The sequence below is a fragment of the Cinclus cinclus genome, chromosome Z, assembly GCF_963662255.1.
Source record: "Cinclus cinclus chromosome Z, bCinCin1.1, whole genome shotgun sequence".
Lineage (NCBI taxonomy): Eukaryota > Metazoa > Chordata > Aves > Passeriformes > Cinclidae > Cinclus > Cinclus cinclus.
Window position 1 is genome coordinate 31,283,853 of NC_085084.1, and position 16,336 is coordinate 31,300,188.

Below are 16,336 nucleotides of genomic sequence, written 5' to 3' on the forward strand. Positions count from 1 at the left end.
TAATTAAAAATATTTGCAGAATGAATCACAAAAAAAAGGATTACAATAAATAGAATATAAAAGGAAATGTAAGATAAAAATAAATACTATAAAGACCCAGGTAAGCCTGGGCCAAAATATCTCTGTACTACATATTCTTTTGTTTTAAGCATCTCTGTATTTTTAGGGCATCATAGTCTATTGAAAAGTGTCTCTGCCTGTGGCAGGAGAGTTGCAGCTCTATGACCTCAAGGTCCCTTCCAATTCCAGCCATTTTGTGGCTCTACAAAGTGAGAAATGGCAAGGTCTTGCAGAATAGTTTTGAAACTAGTAAAGAGCTTAGAGAAGCAGAGACACCTTGAATTAGTGGCTAGATACTGCATTTGGCAATGTACTGTGGGTTTTACTCAAATTAGCTAAGTCAGCTAAAATCATGTGCTTTAGATGAAGTTAAGTCATTATAATGTGAAAAACACACCTCTAAAGCTGAGGCTACCCATGTCCAAGTGAAGATCCCTACCAACTGAACACCTTCAGAATGTATTGTGAAATACATCAGAGCAGGCAAAAGATAGATTGCACAATAGCTATTAGGTAGGCATGTATTTAGAAATTAGAAAAGTGCATACTTATGTACTTTGAAAACATAATTATGCTTCTTGGCTGTAACTAGGTGTGTTGTTTTGGTGCACTTAGCACCCAGAGCATAACTCTGTGCAAAGGTGTCAAAAACACTTAACTCTGTGTGTGGTTTGGCACCCTGCGTGAAGGAACCCTGTCTTGGTACAACAGTGCAGTGACAGGTGTGAAAAAAAGGTTTTTTGGAAGTGGGACTGCGCCAGTACAAGTGCATCTTTAGTAGAATTCTTTATTAGTGTTTGAAGAGATCTTGCCCATACTTCTGCAGCAGAAAGAGTTTCTTAGCACTGCAGTGGTCAGTGGGAATTCTTGGTGGCCATGAGTTACGTTTTAATAGCTGTTCTGATTGATACAGTAGGCAACACTGTCGCATCCCTGAGCCAAGTTTAAAGGTTTGAAAGCTTCTCCTCAACTTACGTCTTTTAAGTGTCAATTCTTTTAAAGAAGAATGAGATTGTGGAGACCATGATGGTAATGCCAGTGAAACAGAACTATTTACTCCATCTCTGAGATGCAAGTAAATCTGTTTCCTGTGGGACCTACAAAGTAATTCTCACAAAAGGCATAGTGCATAGAGAACAGGCCCTGGTCATACTCCCTTTGTTATCTTCTCTGAATATGTCTGCACCATTGCATTAGCTCAGGTCAGTAGAGACCATTTTACAAAAGCAATTTAATGTGCCCTATATGTCTATTTTATGTGCACGGTAGGAGACAGTGCTGGGGGCACTGGCAGTACAGGGATGGGAGTGGGAGCTATTGAGATTTGTGCTGCCTCCTCAAGAGATGGTCCAGGACTGGAAATAAGGGAGAGGAGATGCAGCTCTTCACACTCTTGTGCTTCTTCCCTGTTACACAGCTTTGTCAGTGCTGCTGAACCCATTTCACCTTGTTTTCTGCCTCCCTTTCCCAACTGTCTTTGATTCCCTTGTGTGAGGGCAGTCTCTTGCTATCTGGTGGGTGATAACAATTTTTCTCCCTGTTTCTTACTAGAAGCCAAATCTTTTGGCTTTAGAAATAAACATGACTTGTCTGAAGAATACCAGTTACACATAACAGAGTATTGAATTTGGTTTTATGTGGCTTTTTTCTTGTGTTTTTGGGATGAATTGCAAAATAAGAATTGCAGCTGATTAGGCAGTAATGCTAGTAAAATATAATTTAAAAATGTATCCCTACTACTCAGTATTGAAATAGCTTTTATTGTGTTGTAGATTCTGTAGATTCTGTTGTAGATCATTATGATGTAAAATGTCTGCTGAGGGGCCCTCCAGAGGCTTGGCTGTTTTAAGAGTGCTTACCCAGCTGCCAGGAATGCTCAGTGGTGTGTCAGGACACACTTCAGTACTGTTGAGGACATCCCATCATTTTCCTTAACTATTTTGCAAATAGAGCTCTTGGCAAAGCTTTTTTCCAAAGCTTCCTTCTGACCAAGTGTTTAGAAGAGCAGCAGAATTATGCAGTAGCTTAGTTTGATGAGGAGAGCTGAGCAGAGTTTGATAAGGAAAGCTGTGCAGGATACCTTCAGTTTAACCATAAGTTAAACTTGTGTGAGTGAAGGGAAAAGTTATTTGCTTACCTCTTACCTTAAAAAAAAAAAAAACAAAACAAAACGAAAAACCAAACTTTGCTGTAGTGTAGGATCTTGTAACTTTTCAATATTTCTATTTTTTCCTCTTTTTTTAGGGTCCAGGTATATCTCATCCCTATGATAGTGGGCACATAGCAATGACTTACACAGGACTATCATGTCTAGTTATTCTTGGAGATGATTTAAGTCGAGTAAATAAGGATGCCATACTGGCAGGACTGAGAGCTCTCCAGCTGGAGGATGGAAGGTAAAAGATACTTTATATGTTGCAGCTCCCACAACCCACATGTGAAATGAAACCTAAGAAATACGTTTTTTATGGAAGTAGCTATATTTTTGTTCTGTTAGAAAATAGTGATTGGTAGTCATGTAAGTTTTAGAACATATGCTGACTTCTTGTAAGGAGTTAATCATCAGAGGATACTGACTAGCTCTTCGAACCAAATGAAGGCTTGCCAAGCAGCAAATCCTAGAAGGAACAATTAAAGGTTTATTTATTGTCACAGGTAATTCAACCATTTACCAATTTTTGTATATTGCAGAAGCTTTAAGATTGTAAAAGACCCTGAGATCATGAAGTCCAACTCTTAACCCAGTGCTGCCAAACCCAGCACTAAACCATGTCCTTAAGTGCCACATCATGCCTTTTAAGTACCTTCAGGGATGGTGACTCCACCATTTCCCTGGACAGCCTGTTCCAGTGGTAGACAACCCTTCTGATGAAGAAAATTTTTCTAATACCTAATCTAAACCTCTCCTGGTGCAACTTGAGGCCATTTCCTCTGTCCCACTTGGGAGAGTAGACCAACCCCCACCTTGCCACCTTTCAGGTAGTTGAGTCCTCTCAGTGTTCTTTTCTTCAGGCTTAACACTACAAATTTCCTCAGCTGTTCCTCATCAGATTTGTGCTCCAAGCCCTTCCCCAGCTTCACTGCCCTTGCCTGGACAAGCTCCACCTCCTCAATGGTCTTGTTGTGAGGCCCAAAATGGAACACAAGAGTTTGAGGTGTGGCTTCACCAGTGGCCAGTGCAGGGGAATGGTTACTGTCCTGGTTCTGCTGGCCACTTTCTGATGAAACCATCCAAATCAGGGCATCCATCATCATTTTAGGAATATCTGAGAATATGCCCAAATAAGCCAGATAGAAAAATTTTAAAATTTTCATGGAGTTTGGTAAGACTGTTACAATAACTAATGAAAAACTGATTCACCATTTGTATTAGAAATTATAGTATTAGCAATTACCTTTATACATACCTGGGAAACTAGTCCTCAAGTTGCAGTAAGGAAAGAAAGCCTTGTGAGCTATTAGGATTCGTAGGAAGTCAAATTATTCTGCCCAAAAGAGGTAAAATTGTAGGTCATGTATCTGTGAATAGTGGAATAGGTGAAAGACTCTAAGCATAAACATCTTGGAATAAATAAACACCAGTGTCATTATGTTGCTGGAAATAGTTACTCAGGCTCCTAAATGTTTATAGTTCTGTGCATTTTCCTTGGCTTAGAATTGCATCTTCTAAAAAGAAAATCTAGTACAGCTTTGGGTTATATTTATGAGACCACTGTAAACGAATCTGTAAAGAAAACACTGTACAATTCCTTGAACTGCATTTTATATTTTCTGGTGTAACAGGCGAAATCTAAAGACAGAAATGTTTCTTTCAGTTTCTGTGCAGTGCTGGAAGGAAGTGAGAATGACATGAGGTTTGTGTACTGTGCTTCTTGTATCTGCTACATGCTTGATAACTGGTCAGGCATGGATATGAAGAAAGCAATAGACTACATTAGAAGAAGTATGGTAAGTGTTCACAGAATGTTACTTCTTCCTATGCTTTAAGGCGTATAGCTTTTTTTCATAACTAAAACTATGCCAAAAAAAAACTCTGTCCAAACTGTATTGCAGTATTTTCTTTTTTCTTCCTGCTCTAGTGAGTTGAGAATTACAAAGTACATTGTTTTTTTGCATTTGGGTTTTCATTAAAATGTGTCTGCTAGCAAGATAATTTTATTTGGTCTGTTTGTTCACTGCAAATGAAATTAAAAATCCTTTTTATTAAAAATAATTAAACAGTGGAAAGCAAGTTTTTGAAAACTGAGATATGTTATTTGCATAACTTAGAAAAAGTGCATAAAGCACTTTTGAAAATTGTACCAATAAGATCCTCACGTTTCATTGAGTTGTAGTACTGCTTTTTAAATGACACACAGATTCAAATAAACTAATTATTGACATCAGTTCATGTGTTTCTAGCCATGTACTTCATAATTTATTTATTAGATACTTGGAATGAAAAAAAATATTAATGAGTATGTACGCTTTTTTTTCTGTGTCTGTGCCAGTTGTCTTCATTATTTTATTGGAGTAAAGGAGCTTTCCATTTTTTTTATGTGGTTTCATTAGTTTAATTGAGTTACATTTTCAAAGATTGAAACACAATTTTTTAAGGAAGCTGAGCAAGCTTGAAAATTGCAGTTCCCTTAGTGTGAGTAAACACAGATTAAACTCTTGTGAGCCACAAAGAAGACACAGATTTTTGATGACACACAACTTCTGTTGTAAATGAGCGTTTTCAGTACTTGCTGCCAGCAGCAAGATTGTAAAATTTATGTGAGAAACAAATTTCTCAAAAAACTTCAAAATCTCCTGCTTCAGGCCAAACTGTTTTTATTTGTTGTTTATTTTTAAAGGAGGTAGTTGGATGTCTTAGTATGTCTTACTGTACAACTCAAGAAGCTTTCTGGCTCACTGCCATAGTCTTGGACAGACTGATGATCAAGGCCAGGGCTTGGTCATACAAGGATATAGAACTGCAGTCTAGTCACACCCAAGTAGCACCTTTTATCCCATTTCCTCCTCTGTTTCCCCATACTTGTTCTTCCCCAGTCTGATTTGGTATTTCTGTTTTTTATCATTGGCTCTTTCCCTGGCCATCCCATAGTAAGTTACGCTCATCCCTGCATTCCCCACAAAATGATAAGGGGTCTGTGATAAGGGGGTTTCTGTACAATCCTGGAATTTTCCTACCCTGCTTCCCTTAAGAGCTCTTCTCCCATAGTTGGCAGCTCACCTTAGTTAGCATGGGTTCTCAGCATGAGAATATCCCTGCTGAATCCTCAGTGGATTTCACACAAGGACAATGATTTATCCATTCTGCTTTGTCTTACTGATTAGGTTGGGAGCATTCTTCCTCCTCTGATCCTTTCTGGGCCTTAATGTTTACTGAGATCAGTCTTTAGTCAAATAGCTTTGCAGAGATACAATAGGAGAATCAAATGTTAAAAAAGAGTAGAAAACAAAGCACAAGAGCAAAGCCCTCATTGTAGTTCTGTGCATCACATTGTATTTTAGTTAACCTTGTGAACATCTGAGTGCAGTTTTGGTCCCAAAGGAAATGGTGGAACTAGGAAGAGGACAAAGAAAGTTTAGTTGAACTGTGAAAGGTATGAATCAGCTTGTGTAAAAGGAGTATTTAATATACTAGGAGTCTTTATTCTGAAAAAGAGATTGTTAAGTAGAAAGAGATACATAAAGTATCACAAAAACTATAAAGGGGGTGAGAAGCAACTATTTCTTTCTAAGACAGAACAGACAGAGAGCATCAGATGAGGCCATTAATAGAGCAGGTGAGCGGAGATTTTTTTGGAAGTTTAGAGCTTTGAAGTGGTACTGGAGATTTACAGTGTAGTGTGATTTTGAACCAAATTTATACTTTGTTTCTAGAGCTTAGCATTAATTGTTGCACCTACAAATTCCAGTCATTATGTTCCTACTGGAAAAATTGATACCATTAAAAAAAATAAATTAATAATAGAAGTCTGAACATGACAAGACATCTTAGAAAGCCTCCTACTAATACTTCATTTGACCAGTGAAGTAGAACTGAGTCTTGGCTTGGTCAAAGTTCAGAAGACACTGTGGCTTATCACAAAGATTGTGTCTTTTCCTGGCTAGCTCAGAGAGTAACTTAGAGAGATCCTATAAACAGTGTTATGTAGGTAGCAGTCATCCTAGCGTGTAGAAATGTGCAGCAGGACATGCTGTATTTTTATACAGGTTTACTGTGAATTATTAGGTTAACTACACACTGTGTTCAGTAGTACTTTTTTAAACCACTGATGTGCTGTGAATTAACTGCAGAGTTGGTATGCACATGTACTCTAGTTCTGTCGGTGTTTTCTGGGTTTGCACTCCTTGGTCCACCAGTATTTCAGTGAATTTCAGTTGCAAGATGCCTGGCAATTCTAGGAAGAGACACAAAACCTTTGTATCCTGCTTGATTTGAGCTGCAGATTTGTCTGAAGAAGTCTCAGACGTTTAGGGACTAGCCCATTTTGAAGATCATTTCACAGCAGTGGTTGTTCCTTCCTTTCATTCATTCATCTCTTCCCACCACTTTCTTTGACATGTATTTCTGTTAAATTACCTGTCAAAGGAGCCAAGTATTTTCTTAAAAGTGTATCTCATAAATAAGTACTATGAATGTGCAGTGTGGCATTCAGGAATGTTAGCTTGATTTCTCTCATTAAGATTCTGTAGATGGTGCTAAAGCAAACCTATAAAATGGAACAATTTAAATTCTGTTTGAGATTATTTCATTTGTTACTCCTCGTGTAAGTAACTATACAATTAATATAGCCATAGGCTTTATTATAAATGCTTATTCCTGTTTTTCTGAAATGTCACTTCATTCTAACACTTTTTCTAGTTATAGAACAAAAGGGATTACATTGCTCAGTACTAAACTGCTTTGACAGAAAGGTGTGGTTTTGATTTACTGTTGTATGTCACTTGTTTGCACCTGGATGAAGCACATGATAGTTAACAGAACTTTTCAGTTATTCAAAGTGGCATGCAGGTAAAGTGCGACTGATCTGGATTGAGAGTAATATGACTGGTTGAACACAGTACTCTTTGTAATAAGCTTGTGAAATTTGTAGCTTATTCTTTGGAATTTGTTGCTTTTAGTGATGTATAGGAATTGTGACATACAGTTCAATACAGCTAAGTGAGGGAGTGCATTTGTGTAGTTAGGAATGTCAAGAACTGCAGGAGATTTGAACATAAATAATGTTTAAAATGTTAAAAAGAATTGAATCTTCATACAGAATAGGTAACTTTCTTGTTGTCATTCAGCTGAAAAAGTGTTTATACAATGCTGATCCCAAAAATTATTCTGGGCCAGTGTTGTTATCAGTAGAATAGTTAGATTCCAACACACAATTTTTATCCGTGTAGGTTGATTCTTGTCTTTCACATTCACAACTCAGATATATCACTAATCAAAAGACAACAGACACTAGGATGCTGAGATTTTGAATAATTTCTAGAGACTCAAAAGCTCCACTCATTGCAACAATGCTTGTTTTTTTTTTCAAAGCAGAGATATTGCTGGGAGCTTTAGAAATATCATCTGCTTCTACTATAGTCTTCTTCAAATACAATTGTATTGGTCTGTTGATATAATTAAGCTGGTTGTAAAACTTGTAGACTTTGAAGATTTTACCCAACTGGATTTCCTGAGGATAGTATTTAATTATGCAGTTGTCATGTTGCAGTAATCAAGAGCTCTTTTTGCGCACAATTTTTCGAGTCTTTTCAAAAGAACAAAGAAATAAAAGTAGTCCTTAGCTCTTTAGGGCACACAAGTCCCCAGAGAGCAGCTGCTGTCTGTAAATAAATTGGCATCAGTTAGCCAAGGGTCAACTATTCTCTATTAGAGTTTAAAGCTTATTGTACAGTCCGACACAGTAGTGTCTGGGATGCACACTTAACAGCTTTTCTCCAGAGCTAATTATTTTGTCATACATAAAGCAAGCCACCTCCTCTTTAAATTGCTGTTTGTAGAGTTAATTAGCTTTGCCAGCATAGCATTACTAATCAGCTTGCTTTTTCTTAGCAATTAATGTGTCTGTGGAGTGTGGTAGCATATTTGTATTGCATTCTCAAAAGGAAGTGAAAAAGGAGGAGTTCGCACTGTGTGCTTTAACATTCAGAAGTTAGACATTGCTGAAATTTACTGGTTCAAACTTGAGAAATCAGGCTGCAGTTTGAAGTGTTTGTATATTAATCTTTTTAGTTGCTTCAGCTTGCAGCAACAACTCAAAACCAGGAATACAGTTTTAATGTAGCTTCTGTGTCTTCTTCTGTTTACATTTTTCTTCTCAATGTCAAATTTAAAAGCAGATGTACAAAATAATCCTTAGGTAATTTCTAAAAATATGATAGTCCTGTAGCCATTCTATGGTTAGGACTATGGGAGTTGTTAGTCAATGTGTCAAAGTGTTCTGTATCTACTAGCCACTGTTTTGGAGAAAATGTGAGAAATTCATAGTCAGCACCTGGAGGATGTGGGGGAAAGATTTTTGCTGCTTTCTGTCTGATCAGATACTGATCCAATCATTAATTAAGCAGATGATGTAGAATATGTAGGACCTATGTAATTTAACTTCAAAAGTTATACCTTATTGTTCCTACTAAGCAGTTTGGCATTTGTTCAGAGATAATTCAGTAAGTATTTTATGAACTCTTGAAAAATAAACATTTTCCATTTTATGAATGATTTCTATATGATCCTTTGTTTCTTTTCATGTAAAATTATTTAGTGGCTTTTTAGGGAAGAAGGATTATTATTCTTACATATACATGTGTTCTTAGATTGCTCATGACAGATGTGAGCTATGATATTCTTGGTGCTTTGTCAGACTTGAGTTTCTCCTTTTGTTGCACTTAACAGAGTCATTTTTCAGCACTGTAATGGTATTTTTAACAATAATATTTTATAGGCTAATTTAAGTTTATTCCAATGCACGTTACAATTTTCTTCTTGCTTCTGGCTCCCTTCTAATTTTTTTTTAAAGCCTGAAGCTTTGCTTCTTACTAAGGTATTGCTTAGATTTGAGTATTCTACACATAGTAGTACCTTGTATTTTACCTCTCTTTTAATGTTCAACTGCTCTTGTATTAGAAACAGATTAAATTACCTATTTAATTTTGGGGTTTTTTTTATTACATATCCATTTTTTTCTTTTTATACCCGCATTACATGCTTTTTTGTTTGTGGCAAAGATATTCTTACTCTTTTTCAGGTTCCTAAAATTTGTCACAACTAAAATTAATTCTTTCAAAGTTATAAAAACTACCTGCCTTGAAACAGGTGTGACTTGTTAACTCTGTTGTGCTAAGAACTTCTGGAGGTTCAGAATCTAGTCAGGTTAAATTGTAGCAATGATCTGATGATAATTTTGCTGGTAAACTAAGAAATTGCAATGTCTGTCAAAGTGCTGTGGTTCTAAAGTAACTGCTTTGTGGGATCTTTTTTCTTCAGTCTTACGATAATGGCCTGGCACAGGGAGCTGGACTGGAATCGCACGGTAAGAATTTCAACAGCTTTGGTAAAACCTAGAAGCATTTCCTCTGATAAATACAGCATCTGTTATGGGTTCAAATCTTGAAGCAAGAGTTGGTGGATCTGAAGATAGGGATCCCCAGGAGACTGCTATTTTTAAGCAAAATGTTTCTGTGCCATGTGATAGAGGAGCTTTTGAATTTAGGTGACTGATATTAAATGTAGTGCTCTGGTCTGTTTGACAAGGTGGTGATTGGTCAAAGGTTGTACTTGATGATCTTGGAGGTCTTTTCCAATCAAAATGATTCTATAATCCTATCAAATGTTTGCTGTCTTCATCCTTAGTATTGAGCTTTGATAGGACTTTGTCTGTTTCCATCTTGCTGGATCAAGATTTAAATTATACCCCTAGGTATTAAAACAATTGGTTAGCTAGCTTTCTGTAGAATGTTAGTGATAACAAAGAGCAGTACTTCAGGACTGCATTTCATCATCAGAGTGAAAATAATCTTATAGCTCCTGGGGTCTTCCAGCACCAGGATATTGTTAGGAACTTTGGGGCCTGAATCATCTGTCAGCAGTTTGCTTATGCTCTTTCCCAGCCTCTGATTTTATCATATCAGGTATTAGACTCAAAAATAGACTTTGATGGGCTTTAAAAAGTGATGGCAGGGCTACACAAAGAACATGAGTTTATCTTTTTACCATGCGGTTTCCTTGACAGAAAAAAATTCTTTGGAAGCAGAATTTCACTGTATTAACTGTGCTCTGCTCTTTTTTTTTTGTTGTTTTGTTTTGTTTTGTTATGGTTTTTTGTTTTGTTTTAAATATATATATAATTTCAGTTTGAATATTTTTTCTTCTTCTGCTCACCAGACACTTCTGTCTGTTTATAGTCTCTGGGGGATTGTGTCTGAGGCTGGCTTTGGCATCTCTGCTTCAGTCTGATTTCTGGCATTCCAGTAGATTTCTTTTTTAAGTTACAGATGAAGAAATATTTCTGTTGCAATGCCATTTATTTATTTCTGGACTGCTCTGTAATGTAAGTTGCACAGGATGGAGAGAAAAACAGGTTTAGGAAAATGAGCTGGTTTATTTCTGCAAGAGCTGGGTTGAGGGGGTTTTACCCCTCTTTTGACATACCTGCTGAACTGGAGTGTTCTTATTTATTTGGATTTTAGACTTAATTTTAACTTTTTTTGTACTTTTAGAAGTCCATTAATTCAGTTGCTAATAACTTAGTTAAAGTTCTGAGATCAGACTGGCTTCAAAAAAATCTGTGTATCAAAGCACTGCAAACCCTGCTCTCCCTTCACAGGTGGCTCTACATTTTGTGGTATTGCATCACTGTGTTTGATGGGCAAACTGGAGGAAGTTTTTTCAGAAAAAGAACTGAACAGAATTAGAAGATGGTGTATAATGAGGCAGCAGAATGGCTACCATGGACGACCCAACAAACCTGTGGACACTTGTTATTCCTTTTGGGTGGGGGCAACACTGAAGGTAGTGTATGGAAGAGCTATAGCAATAGTTATTGACTTGTTTTGATTTATTTAAGCACTGTTTTCTTTGCTTGGAAGAGTTAGATATTTGACCGATATTTGCTCCAATATGCATCAATGCCTATAAATGTCTTTTATCTTGCAAAAAATGCAGGAAATGGCGGTTTACCAAATTAGCAGTATCTGTGCTGTCACTGCTTATCTACCTATCTTAAAATAGGCACTATACTCTACTGTTAAAAATATACTAAGACTTGGTTAAAGACTTAGCGTTAAAAATATATTAAGACTTTTACTGTTATGATCTAATTTCTTTTCAGCTTTTGAACATATTCCAATATACAAATTTTGAGAAAAACCGAAATTACATCCTGTCAACTCAAGATCGCCTTGTTGGTGGGTTTGCCAAGTGGCCAGACAGCCATCCAGGTAAAATAACTTCTCAAAATTGCAATGAGTGTGTTCTAAACAAAAAATATATTCCAGCAGTCATCTGAGAGATGTAAGGGAAACTGTACCCTTAAAAAAATAATATATATATATATAACCCTCAAAATATAAGGTTTTCATTCTTGAAGTAGAAAGAGGGAGATGAAGTTTTTCCTTTTTCAGCCACAGAGGAAGTGAGCTGTTGTTGTTTAGGTTACTGTTAAAAGAATATCACTGTCTGTTTAGAATGTGTTTAATTGTTCTGATTAAAGGGAATGTTGTGTGGTAGGTATCTCTGAAAATTGAGTCTAATATATCAAAACATTTGTTTCTTTAGTAAATTAATCATTTAAGCTTATTCAGAAGCCATTGATATAAGTAAAAACAGTTGAAGTTAACACAGTTATATATTATGATTAAAAGATTGTGGTCATACAAGTATGTCTGAAAGCTAGTTATTATGCTTTCAGAAGTGGATAATTTGAAGTATTGCAAAGAACTCAAAAGGATGCTAAAATCTTTTAATTTTAAAAGTTAGAATTCAGTTAAGGTGTTGCAAACTTGGGAAAACAAAGCTTGTGCCAATAGTGTTTGCCCATGGCATTTTGTACAGGGAAGATAGACAGTCTTTAAACTGACCAAATAAGATAAAAATTCAATCATAATAAAGGAACAGTCTATTTAGAATCTGTGCCCTGATATTTAATCCTTTCATAATTTCATTTTGAACAACAGTTCAGAATTTTTCAAGGTGAACCCCCACTGAAAATACAGTTCTTGTGACAGATTTGCTTCTGCCTCTTCCTTGAAAAACAGTTTAGGATTTCTGAGAAATTTAGATGTATTTACTCCTCATCATTTAGGTTAAGCAGTATCATTTGGAGGGAGTATTTTAGTTTATCTTAATGAAACATTTACCTTGTGAGTCTGAAATTTTAGAAGTCTGTTTCAAATACCCATCATGTGTGAAGTGCCTTAACCTGTCTTAAGCTTAATTTCCTTTTAAGGCAAGGTTGCACCGTGGTTGACCAAGGGAAGCCAGATGATGTAAGACTTCCAATACTGTTCCTTCCAGCATCCTTCTGGACAAACTGTCCAGTACATGGCTAGGTTAACACATCATGGGATGGGGGAGCAACTGGTGCACGCATTAGGCAAAAAGGGTTACAGTGCATGAGGTGACATCAGACTGTCACTAGAGGGGATCCACCCTGTGCTCTTCAACATCTTCATTAATGACTTGGATGCAAGACTGGAAGGAATACTAAGTGAGTTCACAACACTAAATTGGGAGTATCTGTTAACTTCCTTGAGGGCAAAGAAATCTTGCAGAGAGACCTTGACAAGTTAGGGAGATGAGCAATCACCAACCATATGAAATTTAACTAGGGCAAGTCCTGCATGTATGGATAGACTGAGAAACAAGAGGCTGGAGAGCACTACTGCAGAAACAGCTCTGAGAGTCCTGGTCAATGGCAAGTTGAATGTAAGCCAGCAGTTCCCTGGTGGCCAGGAGAGCCAAGAGTGTCCTGGAGTGCATCAGGCACAGCATCACAGCTGGGCAAGGGAGGGGATTGTCCTGATCTGCTCTGCTCTGCTCTGCTCTGCTCTGCTCTGCTCTGCTCTGCTCTGCTCTGCTCTGGGACAGCCTCAGCTCCAGTGCTGGGGACAGGTCTGGGTGCCACAACACAAAAAAGACATTGAGCTGTTAGAGAGTGTCCAAAGGAGGGCCATGAGGATGGTGAAGGGTTTGGAGGGGAAGCCGTGTGAGGAGTGGCTGAGGTCACTTGGTCTGTTCAGGCTGGAGGAGACTGAGGACAGACCTCACTGCAGTTACAGCTTCCATGTGAGGGGAACAGGAGGGGCAGGCACTGATCCCTGCTCTGGGGTGACCAGTGATAGAACATGAGGGAGTGGCCTCAGTTGCATCAGGCGAGGTTTAGTTTGGATATTAGGAAAAGGTTTTTCACCCAGAAAACCCAGGTTGTTTGGGCACTGGAACAGGCTCCTCAGGGAAGCTGTTGCAGCATCAGCCTGAGAGAGTTCAAGAAATTTTTTGGCAATGCTCTCAGGCGCATGAAATGACTCTTGGGGTATCCTGTGCAGAGCCAGGAGTCAGACTTTGATCCCCTTTTTGGGGTCCTGCCAACTCAGGATATTTTATGATTCTATGATTCTGTCTTTTGGCACAGTTGTGACTGTTTGAGATAAGATTTAAGAAAGGAAAGACAAATAATAATTGTTTTTCTTTGTTGTATGTGTGCATGTTTGTGTATTTTCCAGGTTTACTGTAGCATTTTTTTTCTTTAGGCAGTTGGTGGCATAAGTCTGTGGTCATGTTTTGAAGGAAAAAGTAAAAAGTTAGTGCAGTTCTGATATGAAGAAAAGATCTGATATGAAGTTCTATAGGAAGACTATAAATGCAACATTGCACAGATTGCTTCTGAGGGCTTGTGTTTTCACTGTTACAGATATGCAGCTGAGCTTCCTGCAAGCTCAGTCTCATATCTGAAAGGCAAGCTTTCTTTCGATCATGTCTACACTAGAAAGATTTTTAGGACTTAGTCAGAATTAGATTTTAACTTCTGTTGCTCCTGCTTTAGAAAATCTCTGTTTAAATTTGGGGACTCAAGTGGCCTGTGCTGTGCAATAATGTTTTTAGGAAGAAGACCAGAAGAAATTTCAGAAGGCAGTCAACTGCTTGTGATAATCTATGTGTTATAAGAACTTGCACTTTTAACAACTCTTTCCAGCTGATTAGTCAGGGAGATACTGTTTTGTAGTGTTGCTGTGTTCCCATGCTAATGGACATCAAAACATTGTTGGTTGTGGAGGCCACTAGCATTGTTTAACACAGAACTGATAGGACAAGAAGAAGCAGCCTCAGGTTTCACGAGAGGAGGTGTAGATTGGATAGAAGGAAAAATTTCTTTACCAGAAGGGTTGTAAAACACTGGAAGAGGCTACTTGAGGCAGTGTTTCAGTCACCAACCCTGGAGATTGATATGATATGATATGATATGATATGATATGATATGATATGATATGTGGTAGATGATATGATATGATACAATACGATACTTAGTGACATGGTTAGCTTAAGAATTGGACTCTGATCTGAGAGGTCTTTTGCAGCCTAAATGATTCTGTGATCATTTTAGTGAGATACTAAATTATAGACACCTCCACAGAGTGCTATGTGTTGAGATTTTGCATGGGACACCTGAAATTCCCATTGACTTTTGATCTTTTGCCTGTGATTTCATGGGCAGATGATCCAATCTGACTGCTTGCTGCTACCCAGAGGATGCAGACACAGCAAACTGTCACCCTGATGTAAGGTGGGCATCAGGAGCAGCACGGAACAGGAGAGTAAGAGTATCCCATTGTGGTGGCAGTCATCTCTTGATCAAGCTGCATGAATTCCTATCCTTATGTAATCTCTTGGGAAAAAGGGAAGATAGGAAAAGTAATGGCCTCTTCAATTTCTCTAAGTGTTGCGGTTGGCAGGTATTGGCACTAATTTTGTTGTTCCAGTAGATAGCTGCTCATAAAGTAACCAGTCAAGAAATGCTTGCAAGAAAAAAAGTTTGCTTTCTGGACCAGTTACTTTCAGATACTTAAATCCTTTTTCTTTGGAGCTGTGGCACTTAGAAAAAATAAAGTAGTGCACAAATTGTTATAAAAGAAATCTGGACTTTAGTTCATGCTGGTAGCTTTGGGCAGAAATGTTTTATTTCCATCAAAACTCAAGTTTAAAATACAGCACCTGATTATTTGTTTTCCTTGGCTGCAATTACTCTGAGGTGTTTGAATATGGGTACACTTGGCTGTTACAGCCTAAAATAATTTTATTTTTCCTTTTCTGTCCTCCTTTCAGATGCTTTGCATGCCTATTTTGGGATCTGTGGTCTGTCATTAATTGGAGAATCTGGTATTTGCAAAGTTCATCCTGCCCTGAATATAAGCACAAGAGCATCAGAGCGTCTTCACCACCTTCATCAGATCTGGAAAACACGGACTTTAAACAACGTTCAGATGGCACACACCTCTCTACATGACTGATTTAGACTTGAATTTAGTTCTGGTAGCATAATTGTAGCCCAGGGTTAAAAGCCATGCATAACCAATGTGCTCTTTTAAGTGCTGGAGTCATACAATCAGATCTGTGTTGCTGGCATCACTTCGATAGGGAGTTGCCTTCAGCAGGTTATTCTGCATTGTGAAAAGGGGAATATTTTGTTTATATAGAAGTTTGTCACCGCAGACTGTAAATGGCTTTTCAGATGGCTTTACTTCTAAGAAATCCCTTGAGGCATTTAAACTTCATTTTAATTTTATTTTTTTAAATTTGTGCTTACTGTGTCAAACTATATAATGGGGAGTATTTTCAAAATTGTTTACATATCATACAGTATAGCACAGAACACTGAAGTTCTTTATAATCTTAATGTTTGACATATTTTTGCGTAGAGAATCTCTCATATTAAGTCTCAGTTAAAAGTTACCTATTATCAACTTTCAGATTCCATAAACTTTGTTTTTCACAAACAAATTAATTAAATACAAATAAAATTATTTTATTCAATATACTGGACTTTTAAAGTTGTGTGGCCTTACTAAGTGGATTTCATAATTCTTCTGAGTAGGTTTTACACAGATGCAGTAGATTGTTAGCCAGACAATGAGTTTTCATCTGAAATAGTTTCTTCATGTGAAGTTCACTAAGGGTGTGGCATATTGATGTGTGTCAGTAAGAGAGATATTCAACCCAGTCTTTTGGAAGCATACCTGTATGCAAGAGTAGCGTTAGAACCTGCTTCTAAAGATAAACCTTCGCAATACATTG

At 37.4% G+C, this 16,336-nt stretch overlaps 1 protein-coding gene across 1 annotated transcript in view; it reads left to right on the top strand.

Annotated features, from left to right (window-relative positions):
* The window catches only part of PGGT1B (protein geranylgeranyltransferase type I subunit beta), a 32,356-nt gene extending 16,367 nt beyond the window's left edge, over positions 1-15,989 (top strand). The window contains 7 exon segments of the mRNA XM_062513227.1: positions 2,305-2,456; positions 3,876-4,008; positions 9,536-9,581; positions 10,875-11,059; positions 11,379-11,487; positions 15,368-15,502; positions 15,505-15,989. Coding sequence (XP_062369211.1) covers positions 2,305-2,456; positions 3,876-4,008; positions 9,536-9,581; positions 10,875-11,059; positions 11,379-11,487; positions 15,368-15,502; positions 15,505-15,548 — 804 coding nt within the window. The 3' untranslated portion in view covers positions 15,549-15,989.
* The last annotated feature ends 347 nt before the right edge of the window (positions 15,990-16,336 follow it).